The sequence below is a fragment of the Thamnophis elegans genome, chromosome 4, assembly GCF_009769535.1.
Source record: "Thamnophis elegans isolate rThaEle1 chromosome 4, rThaEle1.pri, whole genome shotgun sequence".
NCBI lineage: Eukaryota > Metazoa > Chordata > Lepidosauria > Squamata > Colubridae > Thamnophis > Thamnophis elegans.
The window spans coordinates 75361030-75376143 of record NC_045544.1 but is presented as its reverse complement, the minus strand read 5'-3'; the positions used below and the strand labels follow the sequence as shown (position 1 = coordinate 75376143).

The window sequence follows — 15114 nt, the reverse complement described above, 5'->3', positions numbered from 1 at the left end:
ATTTCTATACTGTTTCTATATTTATGAAATGTATGGTTGTCCAAGACTGTACAATAACAGAAAATTCCACCTTCTCCCTAGAATCTAAAGTAACAGTAACAGGAGCAATTAAGTATGCTTGCCTACTGAGCTCTTTTCAAATGGTGGAGCATCCCCCGCTAGGAACTCCTGGAAAGGGGCTGGTGGTTTTCTTGGTTTGCTGCTATGAAATGAGATGGGCACTTGCTGGCTATCACCCTGTTGATTTACAAGTTCTGCATCTTGTTGCTGTTTAAGACACTGGTGCTTTTAACAGACATAATCTGGCTAAGAGTCCTGGAGCTTCATAGTAAAAGAATGTCTCTGATCCTTTCTTTTTTTCTTTTTTTCCTGATGATACAGAGATCCTGGCTGATCCAATTTGCATGGCTTCTCCTCTGCTGGATTCCAAGGAGGCTATTGGGAGAGGGTGATATGGGAAAAACAGACTGTAGATTCTCCTTACCATTTCTTCTCTCCCTTAACTCTTCCAGTTATGTCTATTATTATATAATGCTGATGTAGCTCTTCCAGGATATACTTATTCACTTCTGACACCGTTTCAGCTCCCAGATCTTCCATCTTGTATGGGATTGCCAAAGCGTCAAGTTTACACATGAGGTCCTGGTTCTGTCCAATATCAGATGGTTCCCTCAATGAATGAGTTGCTGCTCCCTTCAGCAAAGTTTATCCAAAATTCATTTTGGTGTGATCAGTGGGAAAACTCCACTGGTCTGCCTGCTATAAACATATCAGATTGAGAAGTGAATGTAGAATTGATCCTGATTCTGGCAAGCTTCTATGGGAATGCAGAAGCATTGCCTCAGCTGCAATTTGTTGTGCTGCCATGGATTGAGGCAAATTTGCCTCAGCTGTTGCATTAGTCTTATCATGGCATTCTGCAAAGTGGTCATTTGCTGGATCTACTAGCTTCTGGGGTTGCAACAAGGCTGCTGCCAGATGCTTGGTGGATAGCAGAGTTTCTTGACCATCAGAGGATATTCCTGAAATTCCTCTCCTTGGAAGAGAGAAGGAGACTTGCAAGATTGATGTTAGTCTTATCAGGTAGACCAGACAGAAAACACAACCAGATAAGCTAACTTTACCTTATTGTGAAGCTACAGTAACAGAATTTCAGGCCCGGCTCAAGAACGACATAGAGCAAGTCTGTCAAAGTTCAGTTCTTTATTTGCTTGTATTCAACAGACAGAATCTTGCTAGGCTTAACCTTTACTACTCTCACGCTCATAGATGTACCTAGGACGTTCTAGGAATTTGCTACCGTAACTCTTTTTTCTGTCTCCTATTCAGCCCCAGGCTGTATTCCTTCTTTATTTTGCCCCTCTCCCTTCTAACACATAAATATAGACTGCTAAGGGAAATATCTCCAGCCTAGCTAAAGTGAAAGCCTTACAAAATTTCAAAATCATAATGGATGATAAATAAGAGGGAAGAGTGAACCCTTACAGGAGAATATGTGGTGTGACTCCTTTGCTTAAATTTCTTTGGAGATCCATATTCCAAATTCATTGTTTGAATTTAGATCTAGATTACTGGACTGCAAGAGATCAATTATTCTTTGATTATTTAAGTCACAGATATGAGTTCTAGAAAAGAATTTCTTTCTCTATAGTTTTTTCTCTGCCCGATCTACCCCTCTCAATTCTTGTATTACCTGCTAATTGATTTACGACAAAGCCAGTAAAATAACTGGACATGTGCTAATTGAGAACTGTTTGCTGCTCAACTTGTGCAAGACAACATAGAATAAAAAGTGGGGAAAGTACAAGAAACAACAATAAAAACAGAACTACCAAACAGGGAAATAGAAGACTTGAATGAAAACTGTCAGATTAATATCCAAGAGAATGAATGGATTTAATGAAAGAGGGTGTGGAAGATGTTAGAACAAAATGAAAAAATGTATGCTACAGACTGCTACAAGATATATGGAGATGTTAATGAGGAATAGGATATTTGGTGCAATGATGAAGTGAAAGAGACTATGAATGCATAAAATGATTAGTGCAAAAAAAATTAAATACCATATTGTCTACTATATATAGTAAAAATAGCATAGAATCATTACAATTTAAAAAGCAATCAAACTGCTGAATTATTTTGGTGGAAATAAAAAAGTGTTCTGGAAGAAGATGAAGGAGGAGATGAAGATAGCTAAACAAGGAGACTCCAGCAAAATAAACAATGTTTTTGCTTTTCTTGATTTTGGATGAAACAAAATCCAGAAAGTTCTCAAGGTAGTGATCAGACATATATGATGTGTGTTACACAAAATCCAGGCTCTCTCAATTTAGCAGTTCTCAATAAGATACTCCCACGGGTCTGCCTGCTCTATGTCTCCCCAGCCTCTTTTCTTCCCTCCCTCAGCCTCAACTATCACCAGTCATCCTGCACAATTGATGGTCTCAGCAATAATGAAAAATCTGCAAGCATTGCATAGCCCACCGGCCCAACTACTTCATTCTGATGACTTTGCTCAGTCATTACAACCAATATCCATACATTGTGTCACTAAGGAAATCCCTCAAGCCTCTTTTTTTTTTCTCCTGTTTTTCCCAAACCATTTTTGCCAGAATAATCATGTCTTGGTCTGTATTTAGAATCAGTTTTGTTCCATATATGAATCAACATAAACTTGGACTAATCAAAATTAATAGTACTATGTATGAAAAAATACGTGGAACATTTTGCACATCCCTATTAGAAATATATTTAATAAAATTATGAAAAATTACCATAAATGTCATATAAGAATGTTCTTTCCTTATAAACCTTTCTTTCTTCTATCACCTGCATTCCCTGCTTCATACATTATATTCATGTACATTAAAAAAGAAAGTATTAAGAGTCACTTCTCATGAGATGGGTGGTTATATACATTTGATAGATAGATAGATAGATAGATAGATAGATAGATAGATAGATAGATAGATAGATAGAGATAGATAGATAGATAGATAGATAGATAAATAAAAAAATAAATAACGTCACTACAATTTCAGCACAGTAGATGTAAAAATAAAGTAACAACAGTCATCACAACATATAGTTGCAAGAAAAAGTATGTGAACCCCTTGGGATTACGTGGAATTTTGCATGAATTGGTCATAAAATGTGCTCTGAACTTCATCTACGTCACAACAATGGAAAAACACAGCCTGCTGAAAATAATACTACACAAACATTAGATGTTGTCATGGTTTAATTGCACATAACATGTAAACATTCACAGTGCAGGGAGGAAAAAGTATGTGAACCATTGGACTTAATAACTGGTTGACCCTCCTTTGGCAGCAATAACCTCAACCAAACATTTCCTGTAGTTGCAGATCAGACCTGCACAACGATCTGGAGTAATTTTGGACCACTCCTCTTCACAAAACTGTTTCAGTGTAGCAATATTCTTGGGATGTCTGGTGTGAATCGCTCTCTTAAGGTCATGCCACAGCATTTCAATCGAGTTGAGGTCAGGACTCTGACTGGGCCACTCCAGAGGGCGTATTCTGTGCTGTTGAAGCCATTTTTGTGTTGACTTACTTGTATGCTTTGGGTCATTGTCCTGTTGCATCACCCATCCTCTGCGGAGCTTCAGCTGGTGGACAGATGGTCGTACGTTTTCCTGCAAAATGTCTTGATAAACTCTGGAATTCATTTTCCCATCAATGACAACAATCCATCCAGGCCCTGAGGCAGCAAAGCAGCCCCAAACCATGATGCTCCCTCCGCCATGTTTTACAGTGGGGATGAGGTTTTGATGTTGGTGTGTTGTGCCTTTTTTTCTCCACACATAGTGTTCTGTGTTTTTCCCAAACAACTCAATTTTGATTTTATCTGTCCACAGTATATTTTGCCAGTAGTGCTGTGGAACATCCAGGTGTTCTTTTGCAAACTTCAAATGTGCTGCAACATTTTTTGGGAAAGCAATGGCTTCCTCCGTGGTGTCCTCCCATGTACTCCATTCTTGTTTAATATTTTCCTTATTGTAGATGTGTCAACAAAAATGTTAGCATGTGCCAGAGATTTCTGTAGGTCTTTAGCTGACACTCTAGGATTCTTCTTTACCTCATGAAGCATTCTGCGCTGTGCTCTTGCAGTCATTTTTACAGGACGACCACACCTAGGGAGAGTAGCAACAGTGCTAAACTTTCTCCATTTGTAGACAGTCTGTCTTACCGTGGACACATGAACATCAAGGCTTTTGGAGATACTTTTGTAACCCTTTCCAGCTTCATGCAAGTCAACAATTCTTGATCGTAGGTCTTCTGAGAGCTCTTTTCTGCGAGGCATGGTTCACATCAGACAGTGCTTCTTGAAACCAGTAAACCCACAACAGGTGTGTGTTTCTAAAGGGCAGAACAGCTGTCAGCAACACATCCAATATCATCACACTGATTGGAGTCAAGGTTGGCTCACTCCTCGCTCCAATTCGCTCATGGAGACGTCATTAGGCTAGGGGCACACATACTTTTTTCTCCCTGCACTGTGAATGTTTACATGTTATGTGCAATTAAACCATGGCAACATCTAATGTTTGTGTAGTATTATTTTCAGCAGGCTGTGTTTTTCCATTGTTGTGACATAGATGAAGTTCAGAGCACATTTTATTACCAATTCATGCAAAACTCCACGTAATCCCAAGGGGTTCACATATTTTTTCTTGCAACATCAACAGTACTAGGTATAAACAGCTTTGCTTCCAATCCCCAAATATGAAACATTACAGAAACTACCCATAATGGCATTTTATACCTTATGGCAGAGGTCCCAAACCCCCGAGCCGTGGGGGTTTGAGCTGTTTGGAACCAGACTGCAGAAGTACAGGTGAGCGTGCACGTTCATCCCCACTTGAGTGGAGCTGCATGCACACCCTTGCCCACCGCTTGCGCAACGTACACTTGCCCACTACTCACGCGAAACCGTCCACTCCCCTCCCCCCCCCGCCAGTCCACAAAACTGGAAAGATTGAGGAACTCTGCCTTATGGTACTGAAGGAAGAAAAGTACTCTTATGCCTACTTTTAGTAAAGCTAAATACATTCTTCAGACTAAAGTTATTGGTTTTGGAGCAATGGTGGCAAAGTTGTCTCCATGGGCACCAATAAGGCTACACGCATTTTCCGATATCTAATAGGCTCTAAAAGGCATTAAAACAGCTTTCCATCCAAAATTATTTTCTGCATGTTCTATATGTATCACATAGCTCAGATTGGTCATATGTGCTTGAAAAGATTCTACGAGTCTCAAATATTAATCCTGTTGCCACTTTATTTTGTTCAACCATCAAATACTTAGCTAAAACTATATATACCTTTTCAAAAGATGCACTTATTTCTATCTCTATCACAAATTCTAATAATAAAAGTGAAGGAGTACAATGAACAAATAGGACTTTTCCATTGTTTTGTAGTCCTTCCCTATAGAACACCCTCCTCCACGAGAGCAAGCAGGCCTTTACCCTTTTAACCTTCTTTAACTATTTAAAAGCTGGCTTTCCCGAAACTTTGAGATAGAATGAAGATGAAGTCTGATGAAGATGAAGTGTGAGAATGTTGTGGGCTGTATCAGGGAAGTTTGTTGTGATGTTTTATTGGTCTCTTTTTTATGAATTGTGAATTCTCCAGAGTTTGGTTTCAGGTTGGGTGGCTATACAAATCTTTTAAATAAATAAATGAAACCTCAAATAGCAACTTCATATGAGGGAGATGGACAGCTTTTGAATATGATACAATATATAATAAATAAATCAGACTTCATACATAAGGCTTACATTTTGGTAAAAAATTGCAAAATCACGAAGATGCATTTTTATCCAAATTTATTCAATAAAGGGGGGGGGGGAGTGTCAGAAAAAAAATACAGATATATCCAAATGCCACAAAAATAGCTCAGTCAACCTAGCATGTGTAGCCTAGCAAACCCTGAGCATCTATCTATATATGAGCTGAGAATTAAGGCTACGACTAGATGGCAATTAACATGTTCTTTGCCTAGCTCAAAGATAGGAAACATATTTACACTGCTGAAAGAAGACATCAGGTGCATTCCAGGAAAAGGCAGTTTGGCATTAGTGGCCTAACCGTTTACCTCAGCTTGACCTAGCAGATCCCCCTGCAACCGAAAAGTCTGATTGGCCAGGCCATGAAACCGTTGTCCTGATGCCTCTTATGCTTAGTGCTTCTTTCTGACAAGAATCAGTTTATGCAGGCCAGGGCAGCAGGAAAGCAGAAAGGTTGGGAAGTAGTGTTGCCTGAGGAAGAAAAGGTGCAGTGGCCAAGGAGTAATACTGGATCTGGCTACTCTGCCATACAGATCTCTTTGTCAGACAAGGAGTAGGAAAGACTATAAGCAATTGAACAAGCAATCTCTCTCTGCTAGGCAGAAGGGAGGAAGGACAGACTCTGGTAAGCAAGAAGAGATTAGAGAAACTGAAAGTAAATAAGAAAAAAAATGAAAGTAGCTGTTCTACTCAAACACTGATATCTTTCAAATAATTGTTCAATCATCCTAGATGATCTCGTAAACCTGCACCTTGGGGGAACTGATTTGCAGTGATTCTGGCCCCTCCTTTCAAGCCATGTCCTGATGCAAGAGTCTTCAGATCTATTCCTAAGTCGCTATCCTATGCTGTTCCACAGGATTCCATCTTTTACTGTATGCTGCTCAGGTTCACATGGAAATTACTTGTGTAGCTCATTCACATTTGGTCTGAAATACTATTAGTATTCTGATAATATATGGCCCAAAATATTTTCCAATTCATTCCAAGGAAGCAATCATTATGTTTGACCATTGCTTACATTAATAATGAACTTAATATTCATTCTTAATGAACTTAAGAAAACAAATTGAAATTCACTACTTAAATTCAAAAGAGATTTCTTGATAAGGTAATGATGATGATGAAGAACCACTAGTCTAAATCAATTAATAAGCCTACAATATATTTTTTTATTTTCAACTGTTACCAGTTTTTCTGATGGAGGCTGCAGCAAGAACTACATTTTAAAAAATTATATCCATTGGGCCAATTGATGTAATCTGACCATTTATTTATTTTATTATATCTCAGTTTGATTACATAGTCCTCGATTTCCCACCACAATTGAACTCAAAATTTTTGTTAAGTGAAACATTTGTTAATCAAGTTTTTCCCCATTTATGACCTTTCTTGCCACAATTGTTAAGTGAATCACTGCAATTAAGTTAGTAACAAGGTTATTAAGTGAATCTGGCTTCCCCATTGACTTTGCTTGCCAGGTCGCAAAAGACGATCACATGATCCTGGGTCACTGCAACTGCCATAAATACGAGTCAGTTGTCAAGCATCTAAATTCTGATCCCCTAACCACGGTGATTATTCAATGGTCATAAGTGTGATAAACAATCATAGTCACTTTTTTCAGTGATGGTGTAAGTTTGAACGGTCACTAAATGAACTGTTGTAAATCGGGGACTACCTATAACTGCAATTTACTCAACTCTTTATAGTAGTAGTCTTGAAAACTATTTGGAAATTGCAACTAATATACACTGTAATAGCTAGACTACTAACTGGTACAAAATTACCAAGATAACATGATAGGAATAAGCTGACAGTCAGCAGCAGAAAAGTAGTGGGCACAATTGGATAATCAAAACCCTGCCCCTTTTAACATGTAACACATGCACCTAAAAAGAGAAAGCTCTTGCTATTTTGAAGCTATTTATGACCCTGCAGAATGCAGATGCTCCATAACTTGATAATACTGAAAAACCTGCATTGATTGTCAAATGATTTTCAACTATAACTAAAGACATTAGTGCTAATTACCAAGTCCGAAAAAGGTCATGATCTGACTAACAGAAGATTTTCTCTCATATCTATGGGAGATGCTTTCAGAGGCCTACTTACAGTAAAGAGAGCTTCTTTTGTCCCTTCACTTTCTTTGCCTTTGCCTTGTAAAAACTCTATTTACTGAGGCTTTTAATATTATTATTTGTGATTTAATTATTTTTCTTTTGTACATTTTATGCTGTTTTAACTTGTAAAAGCTCGATTATTCATTTTGAACAGAAAAGTGGCATTTAAAACAAATATGTAAATAAAGCATAATCCGTACAACTGCAGTACTTAAGTGTTCTATTGTCATCTTCTACCTTTTAAATTATTTTTACACAAAAACATTCTTATCCCAGGTATTTTTGGTTCTCACTATAAATATTTTTAGCCTTATCAATTATTCTTTAAAAAAAAAAGCCCTACCGCAACCTTCACAAAACACAATGAGTACTAAGAAATGATAAACAAGGATTACATTTCTTTGTCTTAAACACATTTTTCAAATGTTGAAATATATTGCATTAAAGAAATTGACCAATGTAACAAAATTCCGTAGAGGGTAATAACCTACAACTAGTTCAACATGTTGCTATATTCCACTTCAAAGTAGCATTATAAGAAAAGCAGAAATCTGCTTAGTTGTAACATTTAATATAAAAAAACACAGCATAACCACCTAATTTAATAAATCAATGGTTGTCAAATCTAGTTAAGGGGTATCTGAATTTTTAGTATAGTAATGCTTTCAGTGTTATTACCAATAGGCTATTCAAGCAAGGATTATACTGTAGTCACATTTTGGTAAATTACAGCATATCGATACAGGTTTGTAATCACCAGCTATCACATGGATATACCCATTTCTAATAAAGCATTTGAAGAAACTTATTTTGGTCAACCTTTCCCCCTTCTCTCTTAACAATTGGTGGAGTCATGGTTTTAGGAAAGGTGGGGGGAGGGTGAGGAGGAAAGTCAGAATTTGAAATAGTTTTCCAGAACTGGGATTCTGTCACTCTTGGCCAACGTTGCCCTTCCTTTTCAGCACTGCCATGTGGAATGACAGCGGTGGGGCTTAAGGTCTGGCATTTCCGGAGCACACCGAGCTGAGGAACCCTGCTTTAAAACAAACCATTTGCGAAGTGGGAAAAGAAAGCAAGCAGGGAGCCGTTCAAGCCGGCACGGGAAGGCAACTTTGGACTTCCACTTCTGCCCTCCTCCTCCTCCTCCTCTCTCAAAGCGTCCAACTCCGCCGGCCTTTCTTTATTGGCTTCGGCTCTACGTCCTCCCGAGTCACAATCCGAAAGAATAAAAGCGGCGGGTGCTCAAGAGAAAGAAAGAAACCGGCTCGCCCTTCGCGCTCTTGCCAGGCAAGTAAACGGACTTCCAGGGCCCGAAGCCCAACCGTCACATTCACACACACACACACACACCCGGGACAGATCGGAAAGCCACGGCGAGCGGGAGAGAAGAGACGAGGGGGACACGGCGGTCTTTTCTTCCCAAAACGCCGCCCGCTCTCCCTACACGAACCCGCGGCGCCCACTTGCCACTCTTCCCCTCCACCTACCGCCCACCCACGGGGGTCCCGTTTTGGACCGGCCTCCGACCCGACACCCCCCCCCCTCACCGTTGAGCGCCGACGCCTGCAGCGTAGCTCCTGAGGTGCCGTCGATGACTTTGATGGCGCCGCGGGCGGTCACGGCCAGGATGGCGTTGAGCGCCGGGTGGTAACACAGGCTGCAAAGCCCGTCGGCGTCGCAACGCAGGCAGCCGTCCCGCAGCAGCAGCCACTCGCAGGGGCCTGGACCCGGCCCCGGTCCTGGACCCGGCCCTGGCCCCGGCCCCGGCCCGGTCGACACCGGCCCCGAGGAGCAAGACGCTCCCCCGGCCTCCTCCGCCGCCATCGCGCAGGACAAGAAGCCCGGCGGAACCGCTCAGTGACAGTCCCGAGAGGAGCCGCCGCCACCAGTCAGCATCCGGGTCCGGAGAAAGGGGGAGGGGAAAAAAGGGAGAGGGGAAGAGAGACAGAGAGAAAAGAAGAGGGAGCTGAGCGTCGGCGTCCGCAGGAAATGACGTAACTGCGCCGGAAGCAGAGTGCCGCTAAGAAACCGCTTCTCAAGTGTTCAGTGCATGGTTCGAAGTGAAAGGGCGGAAGGAGAACTGACATGCGCCCTACCGCCTCCTGAGGCGATTCCTAAGAGCTCGCTTTAAGTCACCTGACCAGCAGCCTCCGTAACCAGATGTGTCTCCGCCCTCCAGCCTGCTTTTAATGGCCGTTGAAGTGGCGGGTGTATTTATTTTGTAAACTGACGAAATAGAACTACTGGAAAGGAGAAGAAAAAAATACAAAACAAAACCCAGGTTCCCTTTCAGATTTTGAGAGAAAACCGATTTGCAATTTTTGGCAGCCTTCAAAATTTGGAGCCTCCGAATGTAAAACGTCTCGACTGCTGGAGATGACAAGGATAGGACTTTGAGACCAGTCGGGCGAAGAAGGCTGGCTGCAGGTCCCTTCTTGATTCTCATTGGTTTTCGGCCTCTAAAGTCTAATATGTTTGTTATAGATCCGGCCAAGCGGGTGAGGATTTATAGCGTTTATTTTCACAGCCACAGCCTGACTGTGTATTAGGATAGTGAGATAATGCCACCGCATTTCCATGTATTGAAAGTAAGTAGTAAATCCCACTTTGGTGTGTTTAAAAAGATACTTGGACTCCTGTTTTAAGTGTGGAACTTTTCCTTTTGAGTTGCTCTTCTATTCCCTTTACTTTTACTATTTCCAAGGAAGTAATGAGTTCTTGGGCTGTTTGAGCCCTTGGACCAGTACAAGAAAATAATGGTTATGGCTACTATATCTTATCTGTAATAATCTGCATACCACAAGATGTCAAAGAGTTAAGTTTTCCCTGTCACTTTGCTGCTATCTAGTGGTAACCTGGATTTTTGCAGCCAAGATACGTTAGCCTTAACTAACTTAACTCTAGCTATGAAAGCTAGACCATTTGGAGGGTTGAAGAAAAACTGATGCCTTTGAATTGTGCTGAACAAAATAGTTGAACATACCACCAATTACAAAAAGAACAGATCATTTAATATTGGAGGAAATAAAAATCACGCTGCTCATTGGAAGCACTAATAATGAAACTATGGTTTTTGGATACATCACGCAAAAGCAATAGTCAATGGAGAAAATTTTGATGCTTACAAAAATTGAATGCAATTGAAAGAGAGGCCAACAGAAGACAAGATCCAGGATACCATTGCTAATGATATAAGCATGAGCTTACATGAAATCAGAAGCAGTAACCAAGAGGCAGTCATGGTGGAATGATGTCCATCAGGCCACAGAATGCAGAAATGACTGAATGCAGAACTTCCATTATCTGAAATGATATAATCAGAGTGTACAGCAGTTGTCATGGTGGTGAACAGCACTAATCACCACTTCTAAGCCCAGTCTGGCCAGAAAGCTCAAAGCCTCTGAAATGGAGGTGTCTATGTCTCATCAGAAAACCTGAAGGATATTAGGGTCTGTGTTAGCAAAAGCCATTGAGATACTCAAAAGAATCAACAGACATAAGCTATCTACTTTCAACAGTCCTGTATTTCAGCTTTAAAAAGCCTAGCCTTTTTCTAGCAACATATTTTCAAATACATTTATTTGTGTATTGATACAAGCTCAGAAGCATTCAGTTTAATGCTGAGGAAAGAAGCTTATTTAAGAGTAAAGAAACATTACTAGTTTCTATCTTACAGACACTATTATGTCTATTTAATGATAGGTTTAACATTCTTCAATATTCAAGAGTTCTAGAGGTATTCATCTAAAATACAGAAAGCTTAAAAATCTGAAACAGAGATATTAAAATAGATAAGAACAATGGGCTATATCTATGCCATTGATATCCAAAACTTGACTTCAGTAAGCACGGCAGATACATTTATTTGCAGAACTTATAGGGCCTATTGTCTCACATAGTGATCCAACTAATAAAAACAGGACTAAAAGTAGAACATCAGGTGCCAGACGAACCAAACGATTAGCTTCCTGACTCAATACTATCAGCTTGGCCCAGCATTTGGTCTTCACATCATTCTAGAAGACTAAAAGGATAGATTCCCATAAATCTCAGTTGGGAGACTATTCCAAAAGGCTGGGATGGTTACAGAGAAGGCACATTTCTAAGGTCCAATCAGATGAAAGTATTTAAGGGAAATGACCTGGAGTGCACCTACCATGCCTGGCTTAGTAGAAGGGGCAGAGATCCTTAGGTGCAGGTGGTCCCACAAACAACATGGCCCTGTGTAGGTGATAACAAGCCATTCAAATTGCACCCCCAATTGGAACAGTTCAGCTCACGCAACAGTAGTGTAAATCAAGCAAACCACAGGGCATCAAGAACTATGTCTGCTATTGCATTTTGGACCAGCTGCAGCTTTTGGATGGTCTTCAAGGGCAGTCCCATTACAGCATTGCAGTAATCCAAATGAAAAGTGACTTTCAAAGACATTGAAAAATAAGACATCAAAAAAGTGCTAACATATGCACTAAGAGTTGGGCAGCATAAAAATGTAATAAAAATAGTTGTTATTCTTTTAAACGCAGTACAAGTCCATTGTGTAATGCTTCTTTCAAAATGGGTACCTTGGGGGGGGGGGGAGTAAGCTGCAAAAGGAAACTTTTTCCCTTAAACTAAATGTGAAATTGAAAGAAAAGCAGAATTAGCCTCAAAATTTTAAAAAGAAACTTATGATTTCACTAAAAATAGTTACAAACGCCTACTGCAAAGAAAAGTATGTGTATAACAGAATTAGTTTTCTCAGGTTATAACATTCAGTAGATGAAACATGACTGTAAATAGGCTGTGTCAAACGCACACATGGATACCTATGACTTTAGCTGATGGAAAGCTATACAATGAAACCTTGTGATTATTTTCACATGTTTTCAGATGACAAAAGCTTGTATTTCAGTAATCCTAAAAATTTATTTACATTCTTATAAACACATTTTAAACATATGAAATATGGGTATTTATCTCTTGGATTAGATATTATACAGAAGATTTATATGTATTGTGCAAACAAACTGAATTCCATTTGGTATAAAATACATGTATTTTACATATATGTTAGGCTAAAAGTAGAAGTTGATGCAGTACTATAAATAAATAGTTTAATCCACTGGGAAACTCTTGACAAAGCTTCTTTTATACAGCATATTTAAATGATATTGAACCTTGGAAACAAAATGGATTCTGCTCAGGTTTACAGAAAATATTTTCACATCCTAATATATACTTTAATCCAAACCAGTTTCTAATCAATTAAGACAATAGCTATTTTAATGAATTAGCATTTATACCAAACACATTTTTCTATTTAAGAATGCTTCTGATGACTGGCTGATTACATGAACCAACTTTGAGATCATGCTGAACAGATTGGATAGAAGTGTTAGCCCAGCATATGTTCAGGGCATTGGGTATGGGAAATCTGAGATTGCCTGGATTGCCTTATATCTCTGTTACCTCTAGGCAGAGCTATATGTTTTAAAGCTGAATTTGATTATTAAGATTTAAAAAGGGTAGATGAAACTGAAATATTATATTTATAGTTTAAGCAGAAATAATATTGTAGTTTCATACACAATACATTTTTCTTCCATTTTAGTGTTTTTATAAATCAAAGTCTGCCATAGAATTGGACATTCTGGAGATCATTTAATAATACACGGTTCTGAAAATGATCATTAATAATGATGTTGATTTAGAGCCCAGGTGACACAGTGATTAGAATGCAGTACTGGCTGCTGGCTGCTTGCAATTTGGCAGTTCGAATCTCACCAGGCTCAAGGTTGACTCAGTCTTCCATCCTTCCAAGGTCAGTATGAGGACCCAGATTGTTGGGGGTAATATGCTGACTCTGTAAACCGCTTAAGAGAGGGCTGCAAAGCACTGTGAAGTGGGGTATAAGTCTAAATGCTATTGCTATTATACAGAAAAGCACAAGCTGTTTTTAAGTGGAAAGTAGCACTTTCAGAGCTTTTATAAGTACAAGCATCGCTTCATATGAAAAGTAGATACAACTTGTTATTCTTCAATTTTTATAATTCTGTAGAGGGGGAACTAATAGAAGGCACATGTTAAAGCCTTTTTGTTTTATTCCTGACTTTGATTTCCATGAAATTTATTCATAAAAAATGGGTCCAATGACATGAGTGGGGTGTAGAAGGAAAGACTGATGACAGCATTACAGCACAAGCCTCACCCTGTTTCACAACACTCCTTACATCATGCATTGCACACATGCCCCAAAGTTTTGGGGCTTGCGTGTGATGCTCCTTTTATCATTCTGAGAAAAACAACCAGATCCTGTGGCTGCGCTGATTAATAAATTCTAACATCAGGAATGGATTTAAGTTATTTTCCTAAATGCTGATAACTTGAAATTAAGTTCCATCAAAATAAGCGAATGTTAGGTCTAAACTTTATCTGGTTAACAATAAAAATCTGCTGCTTGACTTATAGAATTGGCAGAAATTAAACATTTAATTTGTCAATAAAATCAACAAATAGCCACAGTAGTTCGTAGCTACTTATTCTTCTATTAAACAATGCATAATTGTTTAACTTATTCAAATACAATCAAATTTAATCCATATGAAACTGTTTAGAATTGCTGAAAAACAATATGGTAATATATTAACAATTTTGCAAAGTATATAGTTCCTTTTTTCCCCAAGTCTCTTGGTTATAATATATGTTATTTAAGTGCAGTGAGATGTCAATGCGCATCCAAAAATTCAAATTCAGAAATGCAAAAGTAATTATTTCTCTATTTGGATGAGCAACTCAATGCAATTTATGCCTTTGATTGCCAATTTGACAAAAATTATTTGTATATCTGCTTATCTGAATAAGCAGACTGGATTAAATATGTGTCTTGCAAACAGGGTGGATCTGATTTAAATCAAGTCATTTTAAATCATGATATAAATCACTAGTAATAAGGCTTGATTTAAATCAACTTGATTTAAATCATAATTTTTAAAGAGCAATTGTCAACTGTCCTGCAGCGGCTCTTCCTCTGACCTGCTGTTGACTCACCAACAGTCCAAATATTGCAGAATATGCTACGTAACTAAGCTCCATTTCACGCTGAATAAACTAAATTATTAATGTATCTTAAATAGAAAACTCTTTAGATAGATTTTTACTCCAAAATCATGTTATTAAATTAAATTTGAATTTTTAA

General features: G+C 38.9%; 1 protein-coding gene across 9 annotated transcripts in view; it reads right to left on the bottom strand.

Annotated features, from left to right (window-relative positions):
* BIRC6 (baculoviral IAP repeat containing 6) overlaps positions 1-13717 on the bottom strand; it is a 153109-nt gene extending 139392 nt beyond the window's left edge. For 8 of the 9 annotated variants that reach the window (XM_032216649.1, XM_032216653.1, XM_032216657.1 and 5 more), the window contains exon 1: positions 9485-13717. In XM_032216649.1, coding sequence (XP_032072540.1) covers positions 9485-9761 — 277 coding nt within the window. In that variant the 5' untranslated portion in view covers positions 9762-13717. The remainder of the gene's footprint in view (positions 1-9484) is intronic. The other variant, XM_032216650.1, reaches the window with a different exon arrangement.
* Between the last annotated feature and the right edge of the window lie 1397 nt (positions 13718-15114).